The sequence below is a fragment of the Papaver somniferum genome, chromosome 2 (genome assembly GCF_003573695.1).
Source record: "Papaver somniferum cultivar HN1 chromosome 2, ASM357369v1, whole genome shotgun sequence".
NCBI lineage: Eukaryota > Viridiplantae > Streptophyta > Magnoliopsida > Ranunculales > Papaveraceae > Papaver > Papaver somniferum.
In genome coordinates, this window is record NC_039359.1 from 206,710,811 (window position 1) to 206,736,925 (window position 26,115).

General features: G+C 38.1%; 1 protein-coding gene across 1 annotated transcript; it reads right to left on the reverse strand.

The window, feature by feature from the left end:
• Nucleotides 1–20,682: 20,682 nt before the first annotated feature.
• LOC113354442 (pyrophosphate--fructose 6-phosphate 1-phosphotransferase subunit alpha-like) lies at nucleotides 20,683–24,728 on the reverse strand. Its single transcript, XM_026597770.1, has 19 exons — nucleotides 24,600–24,728; nucleotides 24,305–24,492; nucleotides 24,109–24,221; nucleotides 23,928–24,002; nucleotides 23,712–23,825; nucleotides 23,563–23,630; nucleotides 23,310–23,393; nucleotides 23,148–23,201; nucleotides 22,974–23,054; nucleotides 22,780–22,873; nucleotides 22,615–22,688; nucleotides 22,404–22,514; nucleotides 22,273–22,317; nucleotides 22,131–22,187; nucleotides 21,901–22,005; nucleotides 21,702–21,818; nucleotides 21,516–21,616; nucleotides 21,188–21,353; nucleotides 20,683–21,074 (listed from the first exon to the last, which is right to left on the reverse strand). Exons 1-19 carry the CDS (start codon nucleotides 24,681–24,683, stop codon nucleotides 20,916–20,918), a joined length of 1,890 nt encoding a protein of 629 aa, XP_026453555.1. The 5' UTR covers nucleotides 24,684–24,728; the 3' UTR covers nucleotides 20,683–20,915.
• Between the last annotated feature and the right edge of the window lie 1,387 nt (nucleotides 24,729–26,115).

The following is a 26,115-nucleotide window of genomic DNA, read 5'->3' on the forward strand; positions in this document are numbered from 1 at the left end:
TGTTGGTTTTTTAGTAACATCCTTCGTTCTGGGTTGTTCCCTGAGTGACTCTCTTCGTTGCTCGCCTCAATAGTGCATGTCTTCATAGGATGAACGACTTTGGTCTCGGTATGAGAACGAGGTTTGATCTCTCCCTCATCGGGGAGTCCTATGATTGCTATAAGGGTCGTATGGTCGGTCCCGAGGTTATGGTGTTACACGAGGCTGAGGCATCGGCTGAGTGCGATGGTGTGTCACTGATGGCCATGTAGTCATGGGTCTCAACCAGGTTATTGGTATATCTGGCCCTCCTCGCCTGTGCTTTTGAGGAGTTTACTTTGTTCTCGCCGTTCTGAACGTCCATTTTATAACAATATTTCGCCTCGCCCGAGTCCCCGATGATTTCTGCCACTCCATATGGCATAGGGAATCTTAACCTTTGGTGGAAAGTTGAGGCTACTCCTTTGATCCCATGGACCCAGGATCGCCCGACAATGGTTGTGTATGGTGATAGTACATCTACCACATTGAAAGTGTGCCTAGGGTGAGGATTTATCCCACCCGGATTTATAACGTTACCTCGCCCCTTGGGCGGGGTGATGACTCGTTGAAGCCAAAAATGTTATAAGTGGAGGGTATGAGACACTCGTCCCTAAGACCCATTTGTTTGAATGTTTCATAGAATAAAATCTCAACTGAATTACCTCCATCAATTAATATTTTAGGTATTGCCCATGATAGAACTTTAGGTTTTCCTTCCTCGCCTTCGTGCTCAGGGAGTGCAATGGCCATCGTGACCACCAGTGGATCGTTATAGTTCCGTCCTTCATCAGGGGCCTCCGAGGATGAAAAGCTAATGGGTAATTTTATCCATCCCTCAATCAGGGTTCTCTGGCAACACTGAAAACTTCATCGCTCTGGAAGTTTCGTTTGTGAATTCGTCCTGTAATGTTTCCTTCTCGTATAGGTGTGGTAATCACCGAGTGTGATATAGTATACACCCTAAGTATTGTGCCTCGCGGGGGATCTCTACACGATGTATGGGTTCCCAGTGAAAGTATTAGGATATGATACATTACAAGTATTGCGAAGACTTGAAAAAGTGAAGAAGTACAGAGCTACAACCAGAACATCATCCTTCCACTTGAGGTTAGTGATATTTGACTTGAACTGTTTCATTCCCTAACATATATTTCAATTCGTGCATATTGAAAACAAAACTGTGAAGCATGAACACTCTAGATAGACATAGTATTAAGGAATTCAATAAGAGGTTTATTGCTTAACCATTAAACTTTCTAGATAAGACATCAACATAATCGTATGAATTTTATTGTGATTATGTATGAGTATGAGGTGAGGATTTCATCCTAGGAAACAATGTTGTTACATGTGTTTTAAGGAAGTAAGTTCATGAACTTTGTTTGTGAACCGAAAAGGAAATCGCCAGGCGTTATTGAGGTTGTTCTTCATTGCATATCTTATGAACGACCAATATGTGTGATTAGTATAACCGCTCATGACTTGTTTGTGTTCTTGGTAAAACTATTCACATGAGGCTTGACTTTTGTATTGGTATGACTTTTATTAGTGAAACCAATCTTAAGTAATCACCTGTTGGTATGATCGAGTTTGTGTAGTTTGTAGGCCTAACACTAGGTAAAGGGGAACCGATCCTAGTAAAAGGTGCAACACGTCACAAAGGGGAATCGATGCTTGTATGGGGTGCATCAAGGTTTATAGCAGAAAGGGGAACCGATCCTATGGACATGTGCAACACGTTTTTAGGCAAAGGGGAACCGATCTATGGACATGTGCAACACATATGAGTTAGATACCATATATATATGGGGAACCTATCCTAGTACCTAGTCAACCAAATTTTGGGAAGCTAGTGTGACTATGCACAGTACTCACATGGAGGTAGAACCGAAACTTGTTTTGGTAGAACCGTTAAACCCATGATTTGTGATTGAGAAGTTCTTGATCAATCGGATAGCTCTTGAAAGTCAGATGAACCAATTCTAAACTTGTTTGGAAGTGTGGTAAATCGGTTTCAAGTGAGTAAGTATGAAAGAGGAATTACAAATAAAGGATGTCGACACACTTTGAACACATGCAGTAATGCATATATTTTTTATTGTTCAAAGATATTCCTTAACGGCTAAAAAGGAAGTAAATCCCAGGATCGAAATTAAATAAGTTAAAAATCTTTTAATTGAGGTTTTTAATTAAATATGGAAAATAAGAATTAGTAATGTGCATTTGCTAGTTAAACATTTTCCAAGGAGATTTTGGATCATTATTTTGGACAGAGCATTCTCAGGAATTATGAAAACCGAATATGGAAATTATTATAGAATATCTTGAGAATATTTTCGGTTTTGGAAATTCCTTGGTGTCCAAACTTTCTTGTCTATAAATACTTGAAGTTTTGAAGACAAAGAAGAGATAAAAGATTTCTGACTTGGTTATATAAATCTTTGGTGTGCACAATACTTGTTTCGATAAAAGAGGATCCAACTATAATCGATTTATCCTTATGGTATATTGATAGAATACGAACAGATTTGAAGACAAAGAAGAGTCGATACCAAACAGATTTGTTGTTCCTTTACTATTTGGAATACGAACCAAAGGAATTGGCCCAAGTACGCGACTTATTTACAGGTCGGAGGCGTGGGAATACAGACGGAACTAGGTGAACTATAGGTTTAGTTGCTTGGTCTCAACTATACGAAGTTGGTTTATTTTGTATAGCGGCTTAATCCTGAGAGTATTCAATTCCGGACAAGGTCCCGCGGTTTTTCTGTATTTGCGGTTTCCCTCGTTAACAAAATCTTGCTGTGTCATTTACTTTATATTTCCGCATTACAATTTTTTTATTATAATCAAAGTAAATTACACAAACATTAATTCATATTTACTTGATAAGCAATCCTATTGTGTTTGGTTACGAACCTTTGTATCAAGTAAACATACTTCCTTGTTATATTGTCTCGATCCCGTATCCATAGACGATCACACGAAGTGTGAACCGATTTGTTGTATTATCTCGACTCAGTCTGAAGACAATCACTTTCGGAAAAAGGACTTATGGGAAGGAAATTTTTTAGCTTGAGGTATATTTGGGTACCCTCTCCTTTTCAATTGGTATTAGAGCAGGCAAACACGAAAGGATCTAACAGTCTGTGTTTGGTGCAATCCATCCTATAAGATATGAGTCATAATAAGAAAAGCAGAACTCAGTTAACGTACACTAGTAGAAAAATTATGATCCCTAACAGTTAAAAACTTTTACTGCATTATTTCCGTAACAGTTTTATTTTTTTCTGCGGTGTTACTAAAGCCCCTGTTACGGAAAGTTTATAAAACCTGTTACGGAAAGGCTATTGGAAAATGACTCATAAATTCTAAAACTATTAATGTTGGTAATTTTTAGTAACACTTTATAAAATATATGTTACTGAATAATTTCTACTGTAATTATTTTACATAAAACCGTTACCGTTAGCAATTTATTGTAACATGTTTGGGAACAAACTGTTGCTATTGTTTGAGTAACCGTAACAGTTTTTATTGAAATTGTCATAAAAACTGACAGTTTTTATTGACTACCATCACCTCCACCACTAGCGCCACCACTACCTCCACCACCAGCACTTCCACAACCATCAACACTAGCATCTCCACAACCGTCACCACCATGTACGCCGCATCCACTACCATGAGTTGGTCTTCTTGGACATGAAATATAAATTCTATAAAAGTACACTTCACAAGATTCGACCTTGAGACCTATTGCATTAATTATAAATCTTGAACCACTCTTCCATGTTTTCCTTTTGTTTAATGTTATCCAAATAAAATATTTACTCTCATTAGAAATTAAACTATACCTCCACCACCTTCGTCGTCACACCACACAACTACAACAAAATTTATATTTTTAATATTCCTACATATTTTTACAACTTGTTTATTATTTTGTATTATATTCGATTTTTTCTCAAACCTTAGGTAACCATCAGTACGAGCCATGGCTAGCTCTCGTTCTTAGAACTAAATCAAGATGTTAAATTAATATCAGTCCATAAGTAGTTATTTTTTTGAACCAGATACCCAAAAACTAGTTATATAAATAAATAATTTACAGAAATGTCACGATAATGTCAACTATGGTAACCTATTAAACATGTCTCAGTAACATAGATATATAGTAACATTTAGTTTAAAAAATGTTACGATAATGCCAACTACGGTGACATACTAAATGTGTTACGGTAACATAGGTATATAATAACAGTTGGTTTAAAGAACTGTAATGTTAATGTCGACATACGAAATATGTTACAATAACATGGGTATATAGTAACACTTACTATAAAAACAGTTACAGTATACAACCTGGATGACATTATGTAACAGTTCTTATGAAAATTGTTACTGTTATTTAACTATCTAACATTTAGTAATAGGCATTTTACGAACTGTTACTTTATAAAAGTTTGAACTGTTACTAAATGTCACTTTTCTACTAGTGGTATGTCAAGATAATGAGAATAACATCTCAGATAAGGTCAATGGAAATTGGTCTCGAAAGTTTTTTTGTAAGTCAAAGAAAAAGTCTACGACCAATGACTCGATTGCATATCAGGTCACTGGTCAAAAGGGAATGAGTTCAAAACTCAAGAAACCTGTTTCGGGTTCGACTCCAATTTCTAGTGAAAAATTGTCTGAAAAGAGATTTGATTCACTAGTCTTTCCAATTTCTGAATTTAGAAAGATGATGGAGAGATTCTTGAAACATGTCCAAAACTTTTCAGAAAAGGGAAAGACCATTGCCAGTCTAGATGATGTCATACAACTTATTGTTCAAATGAATGTAAGAATTTGTGAAAAAAACGATTTGCACTCAGTCTTCAAAACAATCTTATTGATTGCAAGGAATAAAAAGTGGACTTATGCAACAAAGTTCATCAGCAGTATACAGAGTGTGAAATTCTTAGTCTTTCGCTGGAGCATTCACAAATAAGGAATAAGGTCCTTATTGAAGATCTTCTTACAAGGACATGTCGAAAGGTATATCTAGACAAATGTTTAGAAAATTATTTCCAACAAGGAATGGATATCTTAAGAGGACATATATAATGTCTAGATCAAGAGAAATTAGGAATTTGTCGAATGGAAAACCTTGATAACACGGGTTTTAGTTCAGAGAACATTTCATCCTGGGCTCAGGATATAGTTGAAGAGATTGCATCTCCAAATTTTCCTAATGAACAGGAGGGGTTTAAAATCCAAGAAAGGAAGATGTATCTTCTAAAAGGGACTTGGGGTAGAACCTCATCTTAATGCTTAATCGCATTATAATGTGCATCCTTACCTTGCCCAATCTTCGGATGTAAGGAAGCACATATAATTGGGCATTCAGATTCCTACGAAAATCTCTTATTCAACATAGAGAGAATACATGATCTACCTTAAGTATACTCTACTATCCTTATGTGTAGAAAGGTTGTCTTACAACAACTCGTGTAACAAGGATCTGAGCGGTTGTCTGAAGTATCTCTTGATACGATTTTGAAGATAATCTTTTTTTTTTTTAGAAAAAGTGGATAAAAACATTAGATTCGAAAATCTTTTCAAATTTGATCACTATTATTTATTTAATGCTGATATCTATGTTTGGTATGTGTTAAAGGTATTTCAAGTATATGTACTCAGCATGTCTGAAAAACTTATATGAAAGGATGTATTCTCAAACCAGATCTCAAGCAAAACTTCTAAAATCTCTGAGTGGAATGTCTTACAAGAAAACAATTCATCTTGATGATACCTTCAAGAAATCTAGTTGTGAAGATACAGAAAATGAAAAGGAAGACATTACCAATCTTCTTGTGCAAAACAGTTTGGACGCTAAGATGGATATTATCAATCTTCGTCAAGTTCTCCTTAGTACCATAGAAACTCATCATAGACATGCTGCACTACTAAGAACTGTTATCCGTAACCAAAGAAAGCTGATCAATCTTGGAATCGGTAACAAGGAGTACGCTAAGAATACTAATCGGAAGGTTAATGCTTTAGCCTGTGAACATAATCAAGGTATTATGTGCAGAATCCGAGATATCAGTTGAGATGTTGTTGATGAAGATCCTGAAAAATTTGAGGATATTGAAGACGATCTTTGAAAAATCTTCTAGAAAAATAGACATGAATTCTTGATTTCTTTCATTGATTGTATTAAGTCTTATGAATAAAACTATTATGAATAAAATTATTTGATTGGTAATTTTTCGTGTGATAGTTTTCGGTTTACATAGCCTGTGCTTGAATGCTTTTATCTTATTGCTATGTATGTTTATGGGATGTTTGATTTCGGTTTATTACCTAGATATTCGATCTCATAATATGCTGTGAACCCTTATGGTTTGGGTGACTTTTTGATTTAGCAGGATTAGGTTATATCCCATGTTGGTAGGCTTTATCAAATAATCATGAGGGGTTCTGATAGAAAAATATATGTTGAATCGGTTTTGGTTTAACATAAAAGCATATGTGTTTCACAGGTTTTCAACTTTTGCTTGCAATAGTTAAAAACCAATTTTCAACCTTTCTCTGGTAAAGGTTGGTTGTTGTTATTCTTTTTTTTTTGCATAAGGATGACAACATAATGATATTTCAATATCAATTCTCCCTGGATGAAGAAGATGCGATCATATTGGAGAAGTTGGATGCGAAATTGAGGTAACAATTTTGTTAGTTAATTGTTTTCCTATTTAAGAAAAGCCTAATATTATTGCTTATATTTTTTTGCTTATGCTTAACCAAATTCCGGTACAATTGATACTTTTATTACATTATGTGTGTATGGATGTGTGTGTGATTCAATTAGTTCCGGTTAAGAAAATCTATTGTTATCGTACTTTGTTGTGTGGTCTCAATCGTTTAGGCTTACAAAATTGTACGGTGCAATTGCAGTGCTTTAATGTTTATGTTGTTTCAATTGCTTCCGGTTGAGGTGAATAATTATGAAAGTTGATTTGTTTTGGTTTGTATGAATTATTTATGGCTTGATAAAAGAATATGTTGACGGGATGAGTTGTTTATTCCAATTCGATTCCGGATAAGATAAACTAAGTTCATTCTGATCTTAGTTAGACTTATCAAAGTGGAGGTTTCGGTTATTCAAGTCTAATCGAATGCCTAAACAAGGAAATGCTAGTTAACTAACCTAGTATTTGGCTTGTTTAAAATTTAAAGGTCTAAGTTATATGGATAATTATAACCTGATGAGAAAATAGAGTTTATCTTTGTTTTGGTCTTTTTGAATGAAGAGGTTTTATTTATACAATCGGTTTAGCAAAGGAACTAATGCGATTAGCTGATTTTTGGTTTGCTAAACTAGTTGGGAAAATTGCTTCGGGCAATTGTTTCCATGATAACATATCAAAACATAATTACTTTGCAGTTTAGGTTTTGATATTGGTTATCAAAAATGGTGTGTGGAACCCTCGTGCTTGACTCAACAGGTTGCAAGTCTATTTTGAGATTTATAAGATCCTTTTCATGTTGTTCTTTATTTTTTCATTTCTTTGTCATTTTGTGACAAAAATGGGGAGAAATATATGGAGTAAAAAAGTGATGCTGGTGTCAATTTATATTGATTGGTGTCACTAGGGAAGAGGACAATGGTGCTTGAACGTTTATCTAACGAATGAGGAAAAGCACAGACTAAGGGGGAGTAACATATCGTATGATTTGGTATAACAAAGACATGAGGATTGCAAATCTACCTATCTCACCTTTAGGGGGAGTATGAGCTTTGTTATTATAATGTCAACAGCTGTTGCATTTTTAAGGATTGAATGTATGCAGGTTATGTTGAATTCGGGAATCAAGAGTATGTGTAAAGTATTCTTGTAATTTGTTTATCCATATGATTGTAAGAGTTTTGTCACTAAAATTGACAAAGGGGGAGATTGTTAGAGCATATCTCGGTTGAACCCTCCAGGCATTGGTATGTCAAGTTTGGTTGTCATATTTTAGTGAAACAAAACTCATTTAATAGTCGCTTTATTAAATGTACTAGAGTCAACTTCATATATGTTAACTTAAAAGTATTAGGATATGAGACATTACAAGTATTGTGAAGACTTGAAGAAGTCAAGAAGTACGTAGCTACAACCACAACATCATCCTTCTACTTGAGGTTAGTGATATTTGACTTGAACTTTTTCATTACCTATCGTATCTTTTAAGTCGTGCATATTGAAAACAAAACTGCGAAGCATGAACACTCTAGATAGACATAGTATTAAGGAATTCAATACGAGGTTTATTGCTTAACCATTAAACTTTATAGATAAGACATCAACTTAATCGTATGAATGCTATTGTGATTATGTATGGGTATGAGATGAGGATTTCATCCTAGTGCTTGTGGGTGAAAACTGTTTCTGCCGGTTTTGGTAAATTCGGGTGTGTGGATGAGAAAAGAATCTAAAACCTAAACAATGTACTGCATGTGAGTACTTTTGATTCGAGAAATCAATCTGTACAATCCTGGCCTAAACCAAGAAGTGATCGTTACAGGCTTGCTTCGGTCACAAAGTGAAGTAGAAGGGTTGGTCTTAAGCAGGGAAGCGAAGAGAGTGTTGAGACCAGAATAGTTGATTCTGAAGATGTGGCTTTTTTACGACTTGTATCAAAAAGTGGAACTGGCTTGTGGAATGAGAGCTATCAGTTCTTTGGTGATTTATGGATACTATGTTATTCTCTGACCAAAACTTTTTTTCTGTTGAAAATAGGTGAAACCTATTTATACAAATCATATTGAAATGTACCCTAGTCTCGTAGGAAGTGGAAACGATTGAGTGGTGTAAGAATAGAGTAACGTGTAACCGTCAGTCATTATGCTTCCATGATGATGAAGTGAAATCGTTTACACCGTCACTTTTTACTACCACTAATTGTCCCGCTTCATCACACTTTCTTGTAACGGGCACATTGCACGCCGCACGCTGTAAACCGCCAGACCAATACCCTGATGAGCTTCCCCCAGTTTGTGACATGTTTGATGTCTCGAGTGTTTTCTTGGAAAACATGTAGCACTTTGCTACGTGTGGAAATTCAAAGTCAAGGGACTTGCCGCAGGAAAATAACATGTGATGCTATTAGGATCGTTTTGGCTGGTCGCCTAAAACTTTCCACAAGGTTTGTCAGTTCGGTGGCGAACTTCAATGGTTGAGATCGCATCTAATGCAGGAGGGTAAGCTTTGATTATGGATACCTTCTGTTAGCGCCTGGAAAAGGCACAGTGGCGTTTGTGGTGTATGCCAATGGAACGGTGGTGTAAGTGGCGCCTGGCGTAGCCATGAACACTAGATTTAGGCGGATGGTCGCCTAAAACTTGCCACAAGTCTGTCAGTTCGGTGGCGAACTTGGACGACTGAAATTGTAATTCAGGAGAGAGGGTGGCCGTTGATTATGGCCATATTATTTTGGCACATGTTAATGGTACAATGACATAGCCGCTCCTATGGCATGGTGGCATATCCGCTCCTGTGGTATTATGGCATGGCCAAAGCTTGGACTGGGCGTCGTGGACAAAGTTAGAGCTTGGCGGTGTGGCTAAGGCTAGAATTTGGCGCCATGGCCAAAATTAGAGCTTGGCCGCGTGGACAAGGCTAGGATTTGGCGCCGTGGCCAAAATTAGGGCTTGGCGACATGGTCAAGGATAGGATTTAGCGTCGTGGCCAAAATTAGGGCTTGGCGGTGTGGTCAAGACTAGGATTTGGCGTCGTGGACAAAATTTTGTCTTGGAGGCATGGCGAAGGCTAGGATTTGGCATCGTGGCCAAAATTAGGGCTTGGCGGCGTGGCCAAGGCTAGGAATTGGCGACGTGGCCAAAATTAGGGCTTGGAGGCGTGGCCAAGGATAGGATTTGGCGCCGTGGCCAAAATTGGATTTGGCGTCGTGGACAAAATTAGGGCTTGGCGGCGTGGCCAAGGCTAGGAATTGGCATCGTGGCCAAAATTAGGGTTTCGGTTAATGCTACTGAAGGAAAAGTCGTGTTTTGATCATAAAACCCTAGTTGAAGTCCGTTATGGCGTTGTCCACGGACAGAAAGTGGGTAGTTACGCCATTTGTGGAACATTGGCACGTTACTACGGTAGAGTGGCATGTTGGCATGCCGATTAATATGTTGTTGTGGCAATGCGCGTTTGGCTTGCCAGTTAGTATGGTAGCGCGGCTGGGTGCGTTTGGCCTTTAATGTATGGTGGTGAGTTTAAAGCGACTTGATTGGTCAAGGAAAGGGGCCGCCCAAACATAAGGCGCGACCACACCTCTAGTGCTCGTGGCACATTTTAAAGTGATCTAATTAGTCGGTAGGAAGAAAAGAGGGACGACGAAGCATGGGCGTGGCTACACTCTGGTGTGAGTGTGGCGACTTTAGAGCGACCTGATTAGTCGATGGGAAATGGGGCCGGCAAGTATGGGCCCATCCACAACTCATGGGAGTGTGGCGAGTTTAATGCCACCTGATTGGTCGACAAAGCAGTAAGGGCCGGTTAGGTAGCATGGGGCGTGGACAAGTGGCGTCGGCTAGCCGACGGCATGGCCACGCTTCCCTCATTGTTGCTCCTACTCCACGACTCTGTTTATTCTTTTTTTTTCTGACTGAGTATTTTTTGCAAGGGCCTTAACCTCGGTACTTGGAGGTCCGTGCTACTCTGCTGCGAGTGAACACGAATCCGTCATGCCATACCAATATTAAGGGTTCTGCCAGTGAACATAAGCACAACAAAAGTACTTAGCAGGCTCGGCATTTGTGAGTAATGCATCTAGGATTTTATACACTCATTAGGCTCTGTACTAGTGAAAAATTCATCTAGGATCTTGAGTTTCGATATAATATGAAGAGAGACATAGGTACTCATCAGATTTTGATAGATTCTATAAATTCCTTGCAGAATATGGACATATCAATGTCTACTACATCTGATGCCGGGTCAGGTAGATAGACTTTTACAAATTTAGCCCTGAACTAAAAACCACCATCAACACCTAGGAAACAATGTTGTTACATGTGTTTTAAGGAAGTAAGTTCATGAACTTTGTTTGTGAACCGAAAAGGAAATAACCAGGTGTTATTGGGGTTGTTCTTCATTGCATATCTTATGAACGACAACCATGTGTGATTAGTATAACCCCTCATGACTTGTTTGTGTTCTGGGTAAAACTATTCACATGAGGCATGAATTTTGTATTGGTATGACTTTTATTAGTGAAACCGATCTTAAGTAATCACCTGTTGCTATGAACGATTTCTTGTAGTTTGTAAGGCCTAACACTGGGTAAAGGGGAACCGATCCTAGTAAGAGGTGCAACACGTCACAAAGGGGAATCGATCCTTTTATGGGTGCAACAAGGTTTATAGCAGAAAGTGGAACCGATCCTATGGACATGTGCAACACGTTTTTAGGCAAAGGGGGACCGATCTTATGGACATGTGCAACACATATGAGTTAGATACCATATATATGTGGGGAACCGATCCTAGTACCTAGTCAACCGAATTTTGGGAAGCTAGTGTGACTATGCACAATAATTACATGGAGGTAGAACCGAAACTTGTTTTGGTAGAACCGTTAAACTCATAATTTGTGATTGAGAAGTTCTTAATCAATCACATAACTCTTGAAAGTCATATGAACCAATTCTAAACTTGTTTGGAAGTGTGGTAAATCGGTTTCTAGTGAGTAAGTATGAAAGAGGAGTTACAAAGAAAGGATGACGACACACCTTGAACACATGCAGTAATGCGTATATTTTTTTATTGTTCAAAGATATTCCTTAACTAAGAAGGAAGTAAATCCCAGGGTCGAAAGTAAATAAGTTAAGAATCTTTTAATTAAGATTTTTAATTAGATATGGAAGATAAGAATTACTAATGTGCATTTGCTAGTTAAAGATTTTCCAAGGAGAATTTTGATCATTATTTTGGACATAGCATCCTCAGGTATTATGAAACCGAATATGGAAATTATTATAGAATATCTTGAGAATATTTTCGGTTTTGGAAATTCCTTGGTGTCCAAACTTCATTGTCTATAAATACTTGAAGTTTGCCTTTCTAGCAAACTAATCCTCCGTGACAGTAAACTTCCTATGTTGTACTGTTACTGGTGAAGACTCCTATTCGGAGAGGAGAGTAACCTAATTAGGCGAAATCTCTTACGACCGCTCAATTTAAAGTCTTCTTTTGGACTGAGAATCTCTAGCACATATCGTTGGTGGGAAATTAGATATTTGCGGTTTATCATTTGTTTTCATATTGATTTGATTGATTAATGGTGGTTGAACTTTGATTGCACCTAGTCTGTTTATGCTTGCGAATCTTCTCTTCTAATATAAGATTCACTCAAACTAGATCAAGATTTCAACAGGGATCTTTAGACTGTTGTTAGTGCTAAAGACGATCTTCTGATAATCCATTGTTAACAGACTCCGTTCTGTGTGTGATTGATCACAAGAGATTCAAGTAGTTGTGTGCAGGCGTTTATTGAAGATCTAAGAAGATTTGAAGACAAAGAAGAGATAAAAGATTTCTGACTTGGTTATATAAATCTTTGATGTGCACAATACTTGTTTCGATAAAAGAGGATCCAACTATAATCGATTTATCCTTATGGTATTTTGATAGAATACGAACAAATTTGAAGACAAAGAAGAGTTGATACCAAACAGATTTGTTGTTCCTTTACTATTTGGAATACGAACCAAAGGAATTGGCCCAAGTACGCGACTTATTTACAGGTCGGAGGCGTGGGAATACAGACGGAACTAGGTGAACTATAGGTTTAGTTGCTTGGTCTCAACTATACGAAGTTGGTTTATTTTGTATAGCGGCTTAATCCTAAGAGTATTAAATTCCGGACAAGGTACCGCGGTTTTTCTGCATTTACGGTTTCCCTCGTTAACAAAATCTTGCTGTGTCATTTACTTTATATTTCCGCATTACAATTTTTTTATTATAATCAAAGTAAATTACACAAACGTTAATTCATATTTACTTGATAAGCAATCCTATTGTGTTTGGTTACGAACCTTTATATCAAGTAAACATACTTCATTGTTGTCTTGTCTCGATCTCGTATCGATAGACGATCACACAAAGTGTGAACCGATTTTTTTTATTGTCTCGACTCAGTCCATAGATAATCACTTTCGGAGAAAGGACTTATAAGAAGGAAATTTTTTAGCTTGTGGTAAATTTGGGTACCCTCGCCTTTTCATGATCCACTTCATGAAAGAAGATATCTCTAGACTTCTGTCTATAAAATGCATCCTCTCTTTTGTGCCATTCTTTAATCTTCTTTTCAACATCTTGTACTAACATTGTGTTATCTTCTCATTTTGTTGTGGGTTGTTGTAGAACCTCTAGTTGTTGTTGCAAAGATTTGAGGTTGATCTGATATCTGTTCCAGGTAGAGATATCTCTTGTTGTTGTTGAAAGTTTCCTATCAAGCACAAACCCAGCAGAGCCACAAAATTTTGGGACCAAGACTTGTTAATTTGCTCCTTACATGTAGCTGCATATTTTCTGACTACTACACCCAAGTAAGATTAAAGACTAAAAACTACTTAAACATACAAGATTCAACATGGACAAGATGTAAATAGCATGAAATGTAAAGATTGACACAAGCATATAACGTGGTTCGTCCATGAAGACCTATGTCCACGGAGAGGAAGATGTTTTCTTATTGATTATAAGGTCTTACCCTTGAAAGTGTTACAGATCTCTTCTATATTTCTCATTTTCTCTCTGTCCAAGTCTCTCTAAGGAATTCTCTATAGAAAGACCATCTAATATTACATAAGTTGTCCATCTCCTGGTACATGGACTGGTATTTATAGACTGAATAAACTCGTGGTCGCTTAATCGTCCGAGTTGGGTGAGCTATCTTCCATCGTCCTGGCTCCCTCAAGCTCGTTCTATACCGTCTCTGGCGATGGCATACTTGGTCCTCCCTCCGAGTTCTCTCGCTCTCCCTTGGATCGTGCTGCCCTTATGTGGGGAACCTCGTGCTCCATCGAATTTGGGCCGTAGTATAGATCGTCTGAGTCTTCAGTCACGATGCCAAACTACCTAAATCATGTTCTTATCCTTCATTAAATGCGGTCTTGCTTTTTAGACTTGACCGTATGATCAGATCATACTTTTATACACATGCGTCATTCATGTGACGTTTGTGCAGTTGCCTCGGCTGAGACAAATCCTTATCTCAACGAATGATTCTCCAACCTTATCATCTCATCATATATTCATCCCTTGGGATGTTGACACGTGGTCGTCGGGTATTTTACCCACACATTTTGCTCATTTTCTTTGCAACTTGCCGAGGGCATGATGGGAAGAAAACTATGTAAAATTCGCAACTTTTCTACCATGTCCCTGGTTTACGCCATGTCTATATCTTTAATGCGCTTTTACCCGTTGGACTTGAGGAGCCGGTTGGTGGTCCTTTGGTTTCTTATAAAATCTATTGGGAGGAGAGAATGTCGCCTTTAATATCTCTTTTCAGAGTTCAGAACTTTTTTATTCTTTCTCTCCTTTGTCTCTTACTGTTTCTTCTTAACTTCTTGTCTCCTATAAAGAGATTTATAATGTCTGGGAGGAACTCCCCATCTCTCTCCTCAAGACAGTATGGTCCCTTCTCTTTCTCTTTACTTTTCCTTTTGTTATCTCCGATGATTATCATCGATCTCTTTTTGTTTGTAATTATTAGGTTTTGTTAGTATCAATGATTCTTGTCATTTCTCCCTTCCCTTTTTTGGGTTTTGTGGTTATTACAGTCATTTTGACTGGTAACCTCCCTCTTTTGCTCCGACTGTGAAGTTTTGCAGCCATTGTTTTCCGCCGTTCTTGCCGGTGTATGTTTGTTTTACTCTGTTTTTTCTTTGCCGTGTGAGCCATTGTTCTCACTTCTTTTCTTATGCTTGCTTTTTTATCAGTCCTGGAAAATCTCCGATGAGAAATCTCAGTTCTGAGCGTTTCTCCGGCATGTCTGATGAGGCGTTTTTGGAATCGGCGAGGGTCAGGCATCGTATCCAGCGATTCGAAATATCTTTTTCCACTCCTGAGGGCAGTTTGGTGTTCTTTCCAAGGATCTCTTCGAGAGGACCCCTGTGGTCCCAATGAGATCATAGTTTCAGTGGGTCAGATTGACGTCGGTCTTCGTCTTCCTCGGTACTGTCCGTTGAATCCCTTTCAGTACGAGGTATTATGTAAGCTTGATCCTCAACGATCAATTTATCAACCCAATGGTAATTTCTATCGATCGCCCGAGAGTGTAATCGCCGAAGTCAGGGAAAGGTTGCTCATCACGATTTGAATCGATTTACTCCCGCTCAGAAGGATTTATATACCTCTGATACTTTTGTGGAGAACTAGTGGTGTCACCAATCCGATACTTATGATGGCTTTGGAGTTGGGATTTCTAGGTCTCGGAGGAGCGCCCGAGATTCTCAGTATCTGTCCGATTTGGATCCTCCTGTTGCTACTCAGCGTACTATTCGTAAGACTCACGATCCCAAGTGGCCTGTTGCTCCTATCCGAATTATAGGCCCTTACATTTATGGTTGGGGTGATATTGGTCATGTTCTTCCTGGTATTCCTGAGATGCACGCCCATCTGCCTGCCTATAGGCCTAAGAGCTTAAGTGGGTTATCCCTTGTAGGCGTTTGTCTCAGTCATCTCGAGCTAGTGAGGATGCTAAGGTAAAAAATACTTGTACTGATTTTTTGACGTATATATATACCTTGCCCCTGTTTTTTTCCTTAGCAGCCAATGTATTTGTGTTGTTTGGTAGAGGAGAAGATTAGTTGATGGTGCTGGGCCATCGAATGCTCCTGTTGCTGCTATTGAACATGCCATGGAAGTATATGTTGATGCGTTATTTGGTGAGAATGAAATGTTAGATGTCACCAATTCATTATTTGAGGACCTTGATCAAACTCTGTTGGCTGATCCTACCGATCCTGGTGCTGCCTGTCGATCGGAGATAACTCTTCCCCAGGAAAGGGATATTGCTGACAGGGGTGCAGGTGTTGGTGGCGAGGTAGGCGATGGCCTCATTGTGACTCCGAGTGTTTGTACTGGTACCCCAAGTGTACCAAGCAACTTTGCTAGTGGTTTTCCTTCTGCTCAAGTGGGTCAGTCTGGTGCTTCTTCTTCTACGCCCTGGTTTAGTGGAGGATCCGAGTCGATGAAGATCATATGCTCGTATAGGTATGCTTAGCTGAACGAGGACGAGCAAGATCGTGTCCTGCGTCTTTGGATAGGTATGCACAGCAACAGCTGGTGCTATCGGTATGCGATGTTTAACTTGTTTCAGTTGTTCATCATTGTATGATTTGTTGTTGTTGCTGGTTTTTTTTTCCCCAGTCTTACTAGTATCGATGTATTTTTAGAGCAACAATTTGAGGATTGGTATGCTATCCGAGTCTCGTGTTGCTATGAGGAAGGCCAAAGATGCTGAGCAAGAGGTTAAACTACTTCGTACTACATTGGAATTGGCGAAGGATGAAGCATTGGCCTTTCGTCAGGATAAGAAGGAGTTATAAGGTATTTATCTGGTCTATATCCTTAATATTGCACCTTCTTGATAGGGATGAGACCTCTGAAATAGTCCTTGTATTGGTAGTTATGGTCAAACGATTGGAAGAGCAGTTAGATAATGTTGTTCATAGATATGCTAGTGACCGCAGTGATCTTAGACTCGATGTCAGCGCACGCCAGTGCAAGATTGACTCCTTAGAGCAAGAGAATGTGATGTTGCGTGAGGATGTTGAAGTGCATCGGAAACGCACTGTGGAGTTATGGGACTTTCTTGAGAAAGCTAAGAGAACACCTGTGGAGCGTTCAGATGAGATCAAGGTGCTTCGAGCGCAGAAAGATGGGCTTATTAATCGGCAATGCGATCATATGCCCATCATAGCACATGCAGAAGGTGATAGACAAACACTGAGAAGGCTTAAGCGGGATTATGTTTCCCTGGAGAGAGAGCGAGATAGGCATTTTATATCTTTTCCTCATGGTGATATGGCTGTAACTCTTATAAAATCCCGTCTTAGTGCTCTAGATGCAGAAAAGATTCGATTATAACAGAATTTAGCCGCCGTTTTGCTTGAAAACAAAGGTCAATTATGCATCAGTTTTTGTATTGTTTCACCACGATACTTCGCATGAGTTAATCGTTTTGCTTAGTTCGTGCAGAGGCTTGTAGGCAAAAGGCTGAGTTGGAGCGTCAATTGGAGGAGGAGAGGGTGGCTATGCGGGGCCTTGACCAGGAGCTTAATGAGTTGGTGAGCAGTCATGAGGAAGAATTAGCTACTGCTCAAGCGGAGAAGGAAGAGTATAAGGTTCTGATGACAAAAGCTTGTAAAGTTGCTGTCGTTCGGGAGGGTCAACGAGTCTCCCCCGCCGTGCAGAATTTTACTGACGTCTAGGATGAAGGGGGCGACGATCAATGGGCTCCTGATGGTGGACAGACTTGAGCTTGCCCATCGCTTTGTGCAAGCGATATCTGCTTATTTTAGCCTCTTTCTCCTAGTTTCTCGTGTTGAACATAAGTTTGTAGGTTCATATGCACCTTTGTGGAAACATTTCCGTCTTTATTGGAACGTCCTCAGTTGTGGAAGGCATGACTTTGTTGTTATTTTGCGGTAAGTCCTCGTATGTGGGAGGCACTTTTAAAATTGTTACGAATTGCTTTTGACAGTGTCATTTGGTGACTGCCTTCATTTTAATTGTATCATGATTTGGCTGTGAAAGAGTTTCGATTGTACATTGTTGGTCCAACCTCGGATAACATATCCAAGGAGTGATCAATTCCTTAATTGGACATGCTATCTCTTATGGTGTTAGACTAGAATTGTAGCAACTTTCGATTAGCCTTGTATGTTTTGTTTAGTGCCAATTGTAGGAGCACTTGTTCCTTGAGTTTGATGTCGAAGCATATTGTCAAGGGTGATACCTGGGTTGATCAACTCTTACTGCAGCGTAAGATAGGGTTGTCAAATCCAGGTATCTCCTGTCATATCAGGACATCGTCCGATATCATGATCGGGACGGCGTTACCTTAGGTATGTTTCCCGTGTAAGGTAACTTGGAGTGATTTTACCCACGTTGTTTTGTTGTAGAATGGGAGGTGCATCCAGCACCATGCCATAGTTGTTGAGTGTATTTGTGTGTTTGTTGTAAGTGCAAGTATCAGGCAACTAACCTACATGCATATATAAATCAGAAAGGAAAGGTAAACACATGCGATGATAAGAAATTAAATCTACGTAACGTAAACAAGCAATACACAAAAGGAGTAGTTTTATTAATTTCAAAAGAGGGTGTGAGCCCTTAGTACATTTCGAGGGGTCGCATGACCTGTTTACAAGTAGGGGCTCGGAGCCCTGACTTCTAGATATCAACCTTCATGGGTTGTATGTTGTACTTAGTGAGAGATAAGCTATAATTGTGTTAATGCTTCTCATTAGTTTGAAGCAACATTTTGGGCTTGCTTCCGGCCTACTTTATGAGGTAAGCTTGCTTAGTAGCCTATTTGGGCTTGGTAACATTTTGTGCCTTCTTGATGGATGACAATTTGAGTATTGCAGGATCGAAGTCCCAATCCAAGAAAGGAAAACATGTGCATTGCATAAAGGAATGATCAAAACTTCAAGAAGTGTACCTGATGAAGGAAGTATAATTATTAAGACGGATGGATACTATATTCAGAAAGTTGAGAATCTCATTATCATTTGTGGAGTTCGATGATGGTTTTGTTTGTAAAGATTTGGTGAATCGACAAAGAGTTAATGCCTTCAGTAGTCCAGTTTCATATCAGCAATAGAAGAAGCTTAAGTCATTTCTGAGCAGGGTGGGTTTACAGTAGAACCGTTTAGCTGTTTTCTCTAGATCATCTCTGAAAACTTTGTTCTCTTCAGGCACCCTTCGACATTACGATGCATGAAATCCACAAAATTAGTTGCTATCAAGGATTTAAAAGTAACAGAAGTTCACAATAGTGGCGAATCAAGAAAATGTGCATTCATTAAGGTTTCGGTATAATAAAGTTTTATGTTGAATGGTAGTTTGTGTTGATGGTCTGAAACTTTTATGTGGATGCAGTTTTCTATGTAGATGGTTAACTTCTTATGCATATATTTTGGGTCCGTTAACTAATAAACTTGCCCGGGCATCTGCACGGGCTTACAAAACTTGTCTATAGTATATTTAGCAACTGAATGATCATTTACCCTTTCACTAATCAATTTGGTGAGTGACCATTTTCAAATGGATTAATATAGCAGATATCAAAATCTATATACAGAAGAACTCTGTATCAATCAGTTTGGTGACTATATATTATCATCCCACCGCATTAAGGAAACATGCTATATAATGAATAGATACAAATATACAAAGCCTTCAATGCTTCAAAAACAAATACAACGCCCTCAATTTTATTTCGCATTTTTCTTGGATGCATGAATAAGACAAAAGTAGTTCAATTATTAGATGGTTATTAAATATATATTTACATTCCGTTTCCCATAAGGCCCTCCTACACTATAAAATGGAAGGTTCAGTGTACACAAGAGACAGTGAGCTAGCTTGATTATAGTTAGAGAAAGAGTAATAGATTTAATTCTACCATGGAGATCGATAAAAAGACGTTTTTCCTTTTCATGATCATGGCAATGCTTTTTGTGGATAGTAGCACTTACTATCCTAAGAGTTTCATCAGCCTAGGTGCCGTTGCTGCCCAGGATCCTGAAGCTAGTGCTTCAGGCACTACTAATTATAACGTGATCAACGGCGCTAGAGGAACCATAAATGATAATGACCCCGACAATGTTGTAAATGGTGATAATACGTCGGCGCAAGAACTACCACCACCAATGTCTGTACCCGAACCATCTACAGTTGTACCAGCGGAACTACCAACACCAATGTCTGCGCCTGCACCATCTACAGTTGTACCAGCGGAACTACCACCACCTGCATCTGTATCCAAACCATCCAACTTTGTACCAGTTTATGGAGGTAGGTACGGTTTTCCTTGGTTGCCAATTCAGGTTTCGGAATTCAAACATGGTGATTCTCGGTCATCATCGGAGCCAGCTGCAGTTAAAAAGCAGCCTTAGAGTCTGTCCTTTGGGCACATGACCTACAATGCTAGGTATATATACTAAATAAGAGCCACAGTCACCTATGGTCATCTGCCCCTATTCAATCTCAAGACGACAAGACATATAAATTAAATAAAGTCGCCGAAGGGAGCGAAATGGATCTTGCAAAAATCTTAAATTAAGTTCATGTACTTTTGATGCAAAATAAGTGAAAGTGTGTAACTTCTTTGAGGAGAATAATACTAATAAGTAAGTAAAAACCCTACTACTGCACCTCTAAATCATTCTTCCTTCTTAACTCTACGTCTCTACCGGTATATATCATCTGTATTGTGGCTCTCTCTGTATACATTCCAAAATACCAGTAAACACTCGATATCTGGATCATCATCGTAACCACATTCGACCGAAATACTCCAAATATATATTCAATCAATTTTATAACTAATAGGCTGCAACTAGTGCCTACCAAACTCGAGAACTATAAAAAATTTGGGATTGGATAATCATTTCACCGTATAAAACGGAAATGTGATGTGATGCATAAAAAATTGGTTTTCGCGTGGAATAATTAAATGGGAGAGAAAACAACTTCATAAAAATAAAAAGATATTACAAGTGAAACAATTACATTCAGTGGACAATCATCTCAGTAGACGCGCGAGAGTGGGAGTAATTGTTTCCCTGCTGCTTGAAAGTGAAACTGAGGATTGACCAGTGAAGGCCTGACTAGTTTATGAATAATTTATATGCTCATACTTTTCCATTCGTAACGAGGATTGGCCTTTTGAAGGAACAGACATGATTGAAAGTATATTGACAACAGATGACATCGAACTCACCGCTGCTTTCAAAACCTCTTGTGAACAACCTGGTTTCACCATCATCTTTACCTGCCGCACAAATACATATAGAAATATCTTTCTCATTTTCTTGGATTCAGCATTCCGTTGATATGATTTAAAGGTAGGAAAAAAAGAAGATATGCATGAGAAATAAATTTTACCATGTCGAGGTAATTCTGTAAGTCTTTTACCCTTCCCATGTAATCCTGGTCTTCTATACATAAACTGATTGGCTTGATTTCTGAACCCGTTCCTTCAAACTGAATGGGTCCTGGATTCCGGTAGACATCATCCATCAAGAAACTTTCAGCTTCTTGAATCAGCATTCTGTTGATATGATCAATTACATGTTTTAGTAGTAGTAGTATAGCACAAGAATCAAATATTAAGTATGCTGAAGTTTATAAGTATATGTATGCGAACTTAAGGAACGGAAATCATATGAATCACGACTGAATACCAGATCAAAAGGGTAAAGATAAATCTTACTTGTAAGATTTTCCCCTCAAATCGACTGCAGCTGGATGAATTGATGGTTTGCCAATTGGTGAGACCCCAGGACCATGCAATCTCTTTACAGCCATCATTCCCTGTCATAAAAAGAACTAGCCAGATATTGTAATCCATTATTCTTAAATAGTCCTGGTAGAAAGGAGGAGTTAGTAGCAAACCCACCGTAAATGGTGCACCACCACAACGCCACCTAGATACAGGATCCTTAAGGTTTGTAACAGTGGCCATATACCCATTAACTCCAGCAGCAAGGAGATGATAAGAAACATGTCCAAGAACCTGAATGAGAATTTTATTTCATTTTTGACTAAACATTCTAAGATGGAAGCTTATAACTGATGCAAAAATAAATAAAACTCACATAGGCATAATCACAATCAAACTTGGATGGAAGTGAACCTCGAGCTTGATACCCAAAGAAATGGGAAATTGAACTAAATTTCTTCCCAGTGTATGTTCCATTTTGCTGCAAATCAAAAAGGTGAATTTATGTCTCCTGGTTGTGATCAAAAGCACAACTATATCTACTACTTTAGAATAAATGGAGAACCTGTACAACTGATGGCTTAATGCGAAACTCAAGGTACTCACCGTTCGTTTGTTCATCTCTGTTTCCACTAGTTGAGCTAAAAGTTTCTCAGTTTCGATCTGTTAGGTACATCGAGAAGATAATCACTGAAGTGAAAACTATTACTAGTATTATTTTGATATATAACGCTGGAATATTTATTACCTGCGACAACTGTGCGGAATCGTCCGACTCAGGAGATAGAAGAAGCTGCATCGAGTAGACCGCGGATTAAGAATGGCTAATTCAAAAAAAATTCACAGTTTACCTAAGATAGTGACAAAAACAACACGTACCTGTACTTTGATATAAGGTGGCAAGAACTCAAACAAAGCCAATGCCCAAGGTGACAATTGTGCTGAAATGCTATCAACTGGAACCCCTTTCTTATGTAGCGCGAATATTTCCTAAGACGATTGCATCACTTCCAATGGTGAGAAAAATACTACGAATAATAATTAAAACTATTTCTTAACATAATAAATATAAACTTGATGTAAAACTCACTTGCAAGAGAGTGTGCACTTCAGGTATACTTTCGATAAGTCCTTCAGGTAAGAGAATTACCCCATGATATTTATCTGAAATAAAATACGTTCAGCAGATGTCATGAGTGTGGTGAAACAACAACCATGCTTGGAACTCATAAGAACAAGATAGACGTAACATGACCTTGTTCTGCCCTTGCTTGAACTGCATCACAGATCCGTTTGGTGATATCGAAGAGAGTAAGGTTTGAAGCAGCAATTTCCTCACTTAGAATAACCTAAAATTCATCCTTAAGTTGTGATAATCTGTAAGATAGTAAATGAACGAGCAATTAATTCTATTTTTGTATGTGAAGGTAATTAAGAAAAACTATGTACCATATTCGGATGAGATTGGAGTGTGCATTCCAAAGCAACATGAGACGCTCTTCTTCCCATCAGTCTAATAAAATAGTAATACTGCATTGAAACGTAAACCGTGTTGTAGGATTCATTCTCTTTTACAAATAATTGTGAACATGAAAAGAACATGAAACTAGAGTATAGTCTAACCTTTTCTGCGGACAGAGCATCAGTGCACAGATTACTTATAAGCTGAGAGTTGACCTGAAAAGCTCAAGCAAAATGAAACATTTAGAACATCCTATGACTGGAGCGAGGGTTAGAATTCAAATAAGTGAAAAAAATATCCATTGTTCGGGGAGTATTGAGTACCTTGCAAATTGTATCGAATCCGACGTTAGCTTCCACAAACTGGTTTTTTAGATCACCATATAACGTGACTGGAACACCAATAACCTACCAGCAAGCGTACAATTTATTCCAGTTGTTCGCCCATAAAGGTTACTAGACTCTTCTTTATAAATGAAAATATAAAAAATTTGCAAGAAAATCTAGCATATAGCTTCGGAGCAAAAACTAGTACGTGAAAAAGAAAAGCTAGATCGAATACGCGGCAATTCCTTACCTTTGTTTGGCATTTTGCACTGGCAAAGGTCTCGGCAAGTTGTGCTGCATCAGTATTGGATAGGACCCCTTTTTTCATAGAAAGACGGCGGATACATTAGAAAATCAGATTCAATAATCATTTAATCATCAATGGGAGGTACAGCTTACCGCCGATAATAACGAGCCCATCCAACTTTAACGCTTGGCACGCATCCAGTGCAGATTTTACTTGCTCTTTTGTTCTTATTTGATCCTTTGTTCTGCCCAGCATGTCATAACCACCTGCATACGCAAATAAAACATGAAGATTTTCAGATGCTATACAAGTTCTTATAAACCAAAAACAAGCTTATTAGAGCTGGAGTGAACTGGAGATCGGCTCACCTTGATTACGGTAAGTTGAAACAATGTCCTCAGTGATTTCAATTGTCTTTTTTGAAAATAAACCTTCAGTACCCCCTATATGTTACATAACCAAAAACGACGGAATGGAATGTCAAAAACCGTACTTGAAAAAGAAATACTTTAAATTCTTGAGATACTATCCTGCAGAGATGAGACATACCGCAGAATCCAATCAAAGTACTTTTCGGATTGTGAGACTTGATAGCATCTCGAAGCCCACATATGACATTATGTCCTCCCGGAGATTGACGTCCGCAAAACACAATGCCAACCCTAAATCATTTGTGTCCAGTTAATTCAGTAATGAACGAGAACTTAAGCTTAATTTCCATAACAACAAATTTGCATAAATATACCTGATTTCTGGTAGATCCTTAATGACTTGGGCAGTAGTACCTTTAGAGGAATTATTATTAGAAATATAATTGGATAAATGAATAAGTGGCTGCCCATACGTTAAAGGAAATGATCTCTGAATGGAATGTGCATCTGTAGGATCTGATACAGCAATAGCTTCACCAAATTCAACTTGAACATTGCTTCCCTAAATAAACACATATTGGCAGGCAGGAGGATACACAAATAATTAAGTACTTGTATATCGAATTCATGCTTGTCAGGATAAATAATGGAGAAGCACCAGATGTGTACCTGAAGACAGGGAGGAAGTTCTGGTACATAGAAACTGCGATGTTTCTGTATTCCTGCTAATTCCATGACCATCCCAAAATCCATTTTTTAGCTCTTCATGCAAATAATCAAATTGAATATGTAAATCAATACATTTTCGTTTTTGTATTAGCTTTGATCAATTAGTAAAAATTACCGGAGTAATTATCTCATCTAGTTTACCTAGTATTATGGGACAGTCAAACAAATTTACCCGTTAAAAGTGGGACATGAAAGAATAATGTAATAAGGCCACGTTATTCCATCTTTTGTCTCCTATCACTACAACAAAAATCTAGCTATTGCTACACCATATATTGCCACACTTTCAATATAGGTGTTGCAAGAGCAAATTTCTAGTTACGGTACTTTTCAGCTGCAGTTAAAAGCTATAATTTACTGCTGCAAAATGAAACTTTTGCCACACAACTTAGCAACAATATGAAAATAGTGTGACAAAAATGTATAATCTCTTGCTGCAGTAATAAAGATTGGGTGCAGCAATAGACTTCTTGCTACATAGGTTATCGCGACACTAATAGGGGTTTATGCCATAATCCTCGGGTGTTGCAATATATTAAGTTTCTTGTAGTGTATATTTTTCTGCCAAGATAGAACTAGCATTAGTTCGTTGCACCCTATGAAACACGGATACTGATACGGGGATACGGATACTGGGATACTGATACGGGGATTCGTCAATTTTTGAAAAATGGGGATACCGGATACATAGGGATACATGTATATATTAAAATCATTTAAGTTTATAATAATTCATCTTAGTAAAAAGAATCATATAAAACAAAACAAAACAAAATTTTTTATGCAATATTAAAATAAAACAGATAAAAGTTGTCTAACATCTGGCTCACCGATCACTCATTAATATTATCTTCATCAAAGAGCACTGCTAATTGTTGTGGCTCGTCAAGTGAAAGATTTGCAACTTCAAGTTCTCTCGCACCGTCTAGTGTATCAAATTTATCTTCACTGATATCCCACATTCCACTTTCTCCTTTCGTATAATTTTCACTTTTTCGTGAAAGGAGATGAATATTACTATAAACAAACAATAAATCCTCAGCACGTTGGGGTACAATCTTATTTCTCTTCATTGGATGGATAAAGTTATATATGCTCCAATTTCTCTCCAATGATAAAAATTATATATGCTCCAATTATATTATAGGAAGTATCCCCTCTTAGAGTATCCGAGAAGTATCCCAATGTATCCCTTACCCTTTTCGTAATTAATAAAAGGGATACTTTAAATAAAATATCCAACACGTATCCCCAGGTATCTGACACAAATACGTCACCGATTTTGAAGTATGCGTGATTCATAGGTTGCACCCTTCAACTTGTAAGCTTCTAGGAACTTGGTTACAGATTCGGTCGTATTTGTACGGTTTGACAACCGCGACTTGACCATTGTTAAACTTCTTGATCATTTATATTACCATGCATTTGGTTACGTTAATTATTAAATTGGTTGTTA